The sequence below is a fragment of the Carlito syrichta genome, unplaced genomic scaffold (genome assembly GCF_000164805.1).
Source record: "Carlito syrichta isolate Samal-C Ts95f unplaced genomic scaffold, Tarsius_syrichta-2.0.1 Scaffold143181, whole genome shotgun sequence".
NCBI classification, from domain to species: domain Eukaryota; kingdom Metazoa; phylum Chordata; class Mammalia; order Primates; family Tarsiidae; genus Carlito; species Carlito syrichta.
Window position 1 is genome coordinate 43,462 of NW_007087277.1, and position 8,861 is coordinate 52,322.

Here is an 8,861-nt window from a genome sequence, read left to right on the forward strand (position 1 = left end):
GGCGTTGCGGTTTTAGCGACACGACCCGGCTTCGTGCACCGACCCGCTCGGAGACGCCGTCCGCAGGGCCAACCCCGTCGAGTGGCCGGAAGCCCCTGCCGTGGCCTGGGCGCCGCGCGTGGAGGCATTGTGGCCAGGGCAGGTCTGCCCCGTCTCGCCGGCCTGGTCAGGAGGCCCCGAGAGTAAGGGTTCTGCCCGCCTGGGCCCGGTCCCCTCCCGGGAGCTGTCCATCCCGGGGTGCTCCTGCGCCCATTTGCACACCGCACACCTCTTAGTCCCCAGTGGTTCCCGTCCTTTCTGCCACTCGGTCAAGGCATGCCAAGGACGAGTGAGGCTCTGGGTGTCGCAACGTACAAAGACTCAGGGCGACTTCAGGTCCATCCAGAGCGGCCCTTGGGCCCTTGCTCTAGGCCTAGTGCTTGTGTCTCCGTGGAGCACGTGACCCGAGAGTTGCCTGCTCGGATTTCCTCTTTTCCGGCCCTGGAGGTTCAGAGTTCAGGTTTAGTCTGCGGGAGGCCACGGCTGCAGAGCACACTGGGAGAGCCAGAAGACAGGCTGATCTTTCTCCTAGAGGGGCTAGCGGGGGGTGTGGTCTTATCTGCTTATCTGGCTCTCCTTTCTTGAAAAGTCTGAGCTGTGTCCCATGAATGACTGACCCCACACTCACCCCTGATCTGGGAGTGGTGAGGGCAGGGCCTAGCTGCAGGCAGTACTGTTCCTTTCATCCCTGTTTTGTATCATGCTGCAACCTTAGGCAAGTTATCTGACCTTTCAGCTTTCTTGGAGGACACTTGAGACCTGGTTTACTCTGCTTTCAGCAAAGGACCCCACGCGTGCTGGGTTATGTAGCCAGTGCTCAGTGGGTGTTGACTATTGCCAGGGTGGCTGTCTAAGTCCACAGCATCCTCTGGTGTCTCTTCCCCCTGAGGACCCCAGAGGGTTGCCTCTGATGTGAAGGTCGTAGAAAGCAGGGGAAGGATGAATCCCTGGAGCCGGGTTCTAGGCTGGCCTCTGACGACCTTGGGCTCTGTGCTTTTGGGTGGGTCGCTCAGCCCACCTGGGCTGTGGTGTGTTGGCTGTGAGATGAGGTAGGCGGTTGTAACGGTGACCTGCAAGCATTTCTTTAAGGTTCCATCCTTGTTGCTCTGTGGATTGAGGTGTATGCTTGAAGGATTAACATTTCTCGTGTTGGAGTTGGAAATCAACTTTCCAGCTCCCTCCAGCACAGCGCCAAGAGTGACTTAGGCTGAAAGCCTAATCTATCTGAGAATGCCTTTGAGTGTGAGGTCCCGCTCCCCGTTCTGGAGCCTCTGGGACTGAGTTGGGCTTGGGGCCATAGAGCGATAGGGCCATTTCGATCACAGCGATTGGTTACCTGAAGGGGCCAGAACAAATTCCTGCTGAGCTTCGCCCCACCCCCAGTCCTGGGCTGCCTCAGCCTCTGCCCAGCTGCAGATACTTCTGCCTCAGAGCAGAGATCGCTTCTCCAGGTAGGTGTCTGTCCCCGCAGTCTGGGCCACTCAACCAGCCCAGTCCCTCTGCCCTCCAGCTCCTGGCTGGCTGACCTGTCTCCAAAGTGGCCCTGGAGTCGTAACTCTGAGCTGCTGGCTCCAGCATAGTGCTCTCTCATTTTGTTTTGTTTTGTTTTTTGAATTGGGGTCTCACCCTGTCACCCAGGCTGGAGACAGTGGCACACTCATGGCCACTGCAGCCTCAACCTGCTGGGCTCAGGCGATCTTTCCACCTCAGCCTTCCAAGTAGCTGGAACTGCAGACGCATGCCATCACGCCTGGCTAATTTTATTTATTGTAAAGACAAGGTCTTGCCAAGTTCCCCAGGCTGGTCTTGAACCTGAGGGCACAGGCCATCCTCTCGCCTTGGCCTCCCAAAGTGCTGGGAGTGCAGGCTGAGCCACCTCGCCCAGCCGCCCTCTCGTTTTGAATCCCACCACTCTTCCGCGTCTGCTGCTGACTGTGGTGTGGCAGGGCCGATCTGGCGGTTGGGGAGAGCCTCCGGGAAGGGGTAAGGGATCGGTGACCTGGGGGTACCAGAGTGGAGACACTGGGGATCGTGCAAGGCCAGAGCAGGGTTGGGGGGAGGTGGAGTGGCCCTGCTCTTCTTAGTCTCCAGTCTTCTTCCCGCGGGCTGTGGCGCCAGGCTGGGCCCTGCTGGCTAAGGCATTGTAGGAACTGGGTCTGGGCCTGCAGGTGGGGCAGGCGTCCCTCTGAGAAGAACTTGGGCGAGTTGACTTTTCTTTGGTGGAGCCCTAGAGAAGGCTCTTGAATTTCACGGCTCTGCATAACAAAGGTCCTGGCCAAGTTATTCTCTCTGGCTCTGCATAACAAAGGTCCTGGCCAAGTTATTCTCTCTGTCTCCTCCCTCCCTTACCATACCCAGCCTCCCGCCTTCCAGGTCACTGCCACAGCTGGCTGACGTGTGGGAGGCCCAAGGCGCAAAGGAGGTGGCTCCAAGGCGTGATAGACCTGAACAGGAGCTGATTCCTTTGCAGCTCACCCCGGACAGTGTCACTCGGCAGCAGAAGAGGAAAACCGTGAGCCCGTGGCTAGGAGCCAGGGCGTAGCCACCTGCCAACCACTGCCAGCCCCAAACCCAGAAGCAGCAGCTGGCTGCAGATCAGACCCGGTGAAGACGAGAGTGTGGGGTGCACACCTCCACTCCCCTCCCCCTGCCTCAGAGACGAGCATGGCCGCAGCCGCTTTCTCCCTCACGGACTACGTGGTGTTCATCTTGCTACTGGTTCTCTCTCTTGCCATCGGGCTCTACCATGCGTGTCGTGGCTGGGGCCATCACACCGTCGGCCAGCTGCTCATGGCGGACCGCAAGATGGGCTGCCTCCCTGTGGCGCTGTCCCTGCTGGCCACCTTCCAGTCGGCCGTGGCCATCCTGGGCGTGCCGGCTGAGGTCTATCGGTTCGGTACCCAGTACTGGTTCCTGGGCTGCTCCTACTTCCTGGGGCTGCTGATTCCTGCCCACATCTTCATTCCCATCTTCTACCGTCTGCACCTCACCAGTGCCTACGAGGTGAGCGAGGGGGACGTGAGGCCATGTGCGGGGGGGGCGGCACGCAGATGTCCTCTGCCTGACGGAGGGGCGGAAAGCTCACCCAGCGTGTTGTTCCTGCTGGGCGAGGGCAGGGCTGGGATGGAGGTGTAGGGGTGGAGTCCAGAGGAATGCCCTTTTTTCTGTCTGCCCAGTACCTGGAGCTCCGGTTCAATAAAGCCGTGCGGATTTGTGGGACTGTGACCTTTATCTTTCAGATGGTAAGTAGCAAGTAGAGTGAGGATGGGCGTCTCTCAGAGTGGTGACCCGACCCCTGCTAGAGGTCAGCGTCCCTCAGTCCCTGGGGTGTCTTTCTTCCCCCTTCCTTCCAGTCCCAGCACAGACGCCATCAAGCCAGAGTTGGGGAGGAGGAAGGGAAGCCAGCTTCAGTGAGGGCAGCCGGCGGTGTGTGGGGTGGCCGTCGTTCCTCCTCTCCCCTTGTTTTTCTCATGTCCCACAGGTGATCTACATGGGGGTTGTGCTCTATGCTCCCTCGTTGGCTCTCAACGCAGGTGAGGAGTCAACGCCGCTGGCTTCCGCCAGGGCAAGCTAGGAAAGGACCTGGCCTTGGCTGGGGAGGCCACCCACTGCACGGCCCTCGGGTTAGCTCTGCCCACCGGGGAGGAGGCTCAGTTCATCTCCCTTGGAAGCCAGTTGGGTGTGACTGTGCCCATCTGAGCTGGTTAATCAGCACCTCTTGCTGGAGCTTTGCAGTCCTTCTGATGGAGTGGCAGAAAGCTCATCCTGTGTGTCGTTCCTTCTGGGCGAGGGCAGGGCTGGGAAAGCAGAGAGTGGAGGTGTAGGGGTGGAGTCCAGAGGAATGTCCTTTTTTCTGTCTGCCCAGTACCTGGAGCTCCGATTCAATAAAACCATTGCTGTGAATAATTTATTTCGCTGTCAACGACCACAAGCCTCGTGCCTGTGACCTGACATGGCTGCCCTACCAGGGCTTCTCCCCCAGGAAGCTCTCTTCCAGGGATGGGAACGTGTCTTGTATCTGTTGCAGTGACTGGCTTTGACCTGTGGCTGTCAGTGCTGATGCTAGGCGTTGTCTGCACCATCTATACTGCCCTGGTGAGTGCAGCGAGCCCTGGGGATGGAGGGGATGAAGGGGGAGGGGAGATGAGAGAAGGAAAAGAAAGGAGGAGAGTGTGGAGGAAAAGGATGGGTGGGGTCTAGGGTGGGATGAGCTGAGATTTAGGATGGGATGTGGAGGAGGGTGGGTGTGAGTACAGTGAGCCCTGGCGGGGGTCTCAGTAGTTTCCCCCGCAGCATAATCACCTCGCAGGTGGCAGGTGGCACTGTCCTTGGGAGAGCCCTGTAGCAGGTGTGCTGCCCTCTCCTCACAGGGCGGGCTGAAGGCCGTCATCTGGACAGACGTGTTCCAGACGCTGGTCATGTTCCTGGGGCAGCTGGCTGTTATCATCGTGGGGTCGGCCAAAGTAGGCAGCTTGGGGGACGTTTGGGCCGTGGCGTTGCAGCATGGCCGCATCTCTGGGATCGAGTGAGTGTGCCCCTCCCCTGTCTGGCTCTGCCACATCTGGGAGCCCAGCCGTCCTTGCGGTCTGGGGCTGTAGCCTGTGCAGGGTGAGCACGAGGCCGCGGGAAGCTGGCCCTGCGGGGACAGGCAGTTCCAGAGCGCGACCAGTGCTCAGGAGAGTCAGGGTTACTCCCGGGGGAGTGCCTGGGGTGCGGCTGGGGCTTGGAGACATGGGACCCATCCTCCGCTGCAGAGCGGCGCCACCTGCCCAGCTTCCAGCCCAGCTTCCAGCTGGGCCCTGCTGTACTGCCTGGGTGAGCGCAGCTGCCCTGGGCCAGGAGGGCTGCGTGTTGGCTGCAGCTCCGTGACTGAGCGACCATGCCACAGGCTGGACCCCGACCCCTTTGTGCGGCACACGTTCTGGACCCTGGCTTTCGGGAGTGTCTTCATGATGCTGTCCTTGTACGGGGTGAACCAGGCCCAGGTGCAGCGCTACCTCAGCTCCCGCACCGAAAAGGCAGCTGTGCTGTGAGTGTGGGACTGGGCCGGGCAGAGCGTGGTGGGCGGGGCCACAGGGCCTAGAGTACCTGTCCCTTGGGGGAGGGGGCTGGGTGGTTCCTGGGCGTGTGTGTCAGTGCCTCACCCCACTTGCAGCTCCTGCTATGCGGTGTTCCCCTGCCAGCAGCTGGCCCTCGGCATGGGCTGCCTCATCGGCCTCGTCATGTTCGCCTACTACCAGAAGAACCCCATGAGCCCCCAGCAGTCTCAGGCAGCCCCTGACCAGGTGAGAAGGCCTCCCACCCTCCCGTGCCCATGGGGGGCCAGGGGAGTGTCATTGGGAAAGGGCTGGTTGCCGAAAGACTCCCACCTGGGCAGGAGCAGCTGAGAGTCTTTGCCTCTCCGAGATGCTAGCGATCTAGCCCATGAGGAGGGCCCCAGTGCCGGTGTCCCCTGGTCACTGTGCTTGTCCTGCTGGGGTGGGGAACTGCCTTTACTGACTTCCCACCGTGCAGCCTGAGGCCTGCTGGGAGCCATCACACTCCTGGTCTCATCTGAGTCTCTCAACGGCCTGGTTTCGCAAAGGAGAAAGCAAAGTCACCCACCCACAGGAGTCACCACTGGCTGGAACTGGAGCTGGGTGGGAGCCGGGCCATTCTCTCTCCGCCTACTGCGGGGTCGCTGGGGTCGGCAAGATGCCGCAGCCCCTCGCCCCCTTCCCGCTGCAGGCTGCCTCAAAGCCCTGGGACCCGTCCAAGGGCCTTGTCACATGGCCTGCCCCGGGAAGACCCCCGCTGAGGAGGGCCCATCTGCTCTCTCACAGTTCGTCCTGTACTTTGTGATGGATCTCATGAGGGACCAGCCAGGCCTGCCCGGGCTCTTTGTCGCTTGCCTCTTCAGCGGCTCCCTCAGGTACCCTCCTCGGTGACTCCCCTGGGTGTGGCGCCCAACCTCCCACGAGGTGCCGGGTGGAGGAGGGCATCCCCGAGCTCCTCACTGCCCGTCGATCGGGATAGCATGGGGCTGCCCATCTGTGGGACAGCACGTCTTCTCCCGGGTGAGCCTCGTCTCAGCGAAAGGCTCTGCGGTACTGGGGGATCAGGTGGCGGGAGCAGCACCTGCTCCTGCGCTCAGACACTGAGGAAGACTGCTCCAGTGCGAGAAGGCTTCCTGGTGGTGCAGGGCCTCTCTCCCCTCCAGAGGCCCATGGTGGTCTCTCAGCTCCTGGACTCAGCACAGTTGTATTATCTTCTTCCGTTCCAGCACCATCTCCTCTGCTTTTAACTCCCTGGCAACTGTGACGATGGAAGACCTGATTCAGCCCTGGTTCCCTGAGTTCTCTGAAGCCCGGGCCACCTTGGTTTCCAAAAGCCTCGGTGGGATTCTGTCTCCCCATGTTTTCAGTCTGGTCTTTCTAGGACACCCCCCGCCCATAACCATCAGTCCTGTGAATCACCTGCTTTATTCTGGGCTCAGCGCTTGCTTGGGGAGGCACACAGCCTTCTGCCATGGTTGTTTCCATTGCTGGGCGTTTCCTGAGGGTCTCTGACCACGTAGGAGGGAGGAGTTGGTGGGAGGGACCTAGAGCTGGTGTGTGTGGAATCTGCCTCCCTTTGACACATGGGTGGAGTTGGCTGGGCGGGAAGCCTCGCCCAGCCCTCTCCCTTGTGTTAGCTCACATCTGCTTGTTTCTCTCCTCCTTCCCCAGCCTTTGGCTACGGGCTGCTCTGTCTGGGAATGGCCTACATTTCCTCCCAGATGGGACCCGTGCTGCAGGTAATGACTGGAAGGAGGCAGGCTATTGATGCAACAGGAAACCGAGAAAGGCAGCTGTTCTGAGGGAAATGACAGAAGGGGCGGGTATCAGAAGTTCCCTTTTGGGATGGCATGGTGGCTCATACCTGTAATCCCAGCATGGGAGGCCGAGGCCGGAGAATTGCACACAAGAGTCTGATACCAGCCTAGGCAACATAGTGAGACTCCATCTTTACAAAAAAATGGAAAAATTAGCCTGGCATGGTAGCATGTGGATGTAACCCCAGCTATTCAGGAGGGTGAGGCAGAAAGGTCCGAGCTCAGGAGGTCGGGGCTGTGGAGAGCTGTGATTGTGCCACTGCATTCCAGCCTGGGCAACAGAGTGAGACCCCATTAAAAAAAGACCCCTCAGCCGGGCTCAGTGGCTCAGCCTGTAATCCCGCGCCTTTGGGAGGCTGAGGTGAGTGGATTGCCTGAGCCCGTGGGTTCGAGACCCGCCTGGGCAGCGAGACTTCATCTCTGCAATAAATCAAAAAATCAGCCGGGCATGGTAGCACATGCCTGTAATTCTGGCTACTTGGAAGGCTGAGGCGGAAGGATCGCCAGAGCCCAGCAGGTCGAGGCTGCAGTGGCCGGGAGCGGCCACTGCACTCCAGTCTGGGCGACAGAGTGAGACTCCAACTCAACTCAAAACAAAACAAAACAAAACGAAAATAAAAAAACCAAAAAAAGACCCCTCTGGTGAACCAGAGTCTCAGGGTCATCCCTGGCTCAGAGATTGAAGGATCAGCCTCAGTAGAGCACCACACATCCTATGTCTGTTCCTGCCTTTGGGAGCTGCACATTCAGATTGTTGCAGGGAGAGAGATCTGGCAGTACAGCTCGAGTTGGCACGGGGCCATGCTCTGTGGTGAGGCTGGGGTCTCTGTCCTGTGTGTTTCAGGCAGCGATCAGCATCTTCGGCATGGTGGGAGGACCGCTGCTCGGACTATTCTGCCTTGGGATTTTCTTTCCTTGTGCCAACCCTGCTGTGAGTGAAGCATTGAGCCCAGCGTCCTGTGCTGTGGCAGGCCTGGCGAGCGGGTTGGCAGGGCTCTTGCCAGGAGCACTAGGGACACTGTGTGGATTGGCAGGGCTGCCTTGTCTCTGGCAGGGCGCCATCGTGGGCCTGCTGGCTGGACTCGCCATGGCCTTCTGGATCGGCATTGGGAGTATAGTGACCAGCATGGGCTCCAGGGTGACACCCTCACCCCTGAACGTGTCCAGCTTCTCCCTGCCCAACAACCTGACCGCTGCCACTGTGACTGCACTTGTACCCTCCGCTGCCTTCTCTAAGTGAGGCGGGCTTTCCCTCTTCTCGGGGACAGCAGCTCCTTTCTTGCTTGCTGAGGGGTGGGCATCAGAGGCCTCAGAAAACGCTGAGCACACGTAGGCAGGTGGAGCCAGGGGCCGGGACGCCCTGCCGACGCCTGGCTAGCCACCTCCCCTCTCTGCTCCCTCCAGGCCCACAGGGCTGCAGCGGCTCTACTCCCTGTCCTACTTGTGGTACAGCGCTCACAACTCCACCACCGTCCTTGTGGTGGGCCTGGCGGTCAGCTTGCTCACTGGTGAGGGCAGGATCCAGTGCAGAGGGGCGGGGAGGGGAAGGGAGACCCGGGACCTGCCCTGGCCCTTGGGTGTTGGGAGGTCAGGCCTCTCAGCTGAGATCCAGGCGTGGGTGGGACTGGACCTCTGGACCCCAAGGTAGGACAGAGGCGTGCTGCTCCAGAAGGTTCCGCACAGGAGCTCAAGCCCTTTGCCTGCAGGGGGAATGCGGGGCCGGCCCCCGAGCCCAGGGACCATCTACCCGGTGGTGCCACGACTCCTCGCCCTCCTGCCTGAGTGCTGCCGGAAGCGACTTCACTGCAGGAGCCACAGTCAGGTAGTGCCTGCCCCCGTGGCACCCGGCACCCTCCTTTCCTGCCAACAACCCCGACCTCCAGGTCCCCCGCATCCCCTCCCTCTCTTCATCCCTCCCTCCTTCCCTCTGTCCCTATGCCTGTTCAGCTCACCTTCCCCCCACCCCTGT

General features: G+C 60.4%; 1 protein-coding gene across 1 annotated transcript in view; it reads left to right on the forward strand.

Annotated features, from left to right (window-relative positions):
* The first annotated feature begins 1,083 nt into the window (after positions 1-1,083).
* SLC5A6 (solute carrier family 5 member 6) overlaps positions 1,084-8,861 on the forward strand; it is an 8,871-nt gene continuing 1,093 nt past the window's right edge. Inside the window, 16 exon segments of the mRNA XM_008050188.2 lie at positions 1,084-1,088; positions 2,650-2,681; positions 2,684-3,042; positions 3,216-3,281; positions 3,521-3,572; positions 4,067-4,134; positions 4,410-4,564; positions 4,928-5,068; positions 5,195-5,324; positions 5,862-5,950; positions 6,302-6,414; positions 6,747-6,814; positions 7,737-7,823; positions 7,947-8,128; positions 8,297-8,400; positions 8,599-8,714. Coding sequence (XP_008048379.2) covers positions 1,084-1,088; positions 2,650-2,681; positions 2,684-3,042; positions 3,216-3,281; positions 3,521-3,572; positions 4,067-4,134; positions 4,410-4,564; positions 4,928-5,068; positions 5,195-5,324; positions 5,862-5,950; positions 6,302-6,414; positions 6,747-6,814; positions 7,737-7,823; positions 7,947-8,128; positions 8,297-8,400; positions 8,599-8,714 — 1,767 coding nt within the window.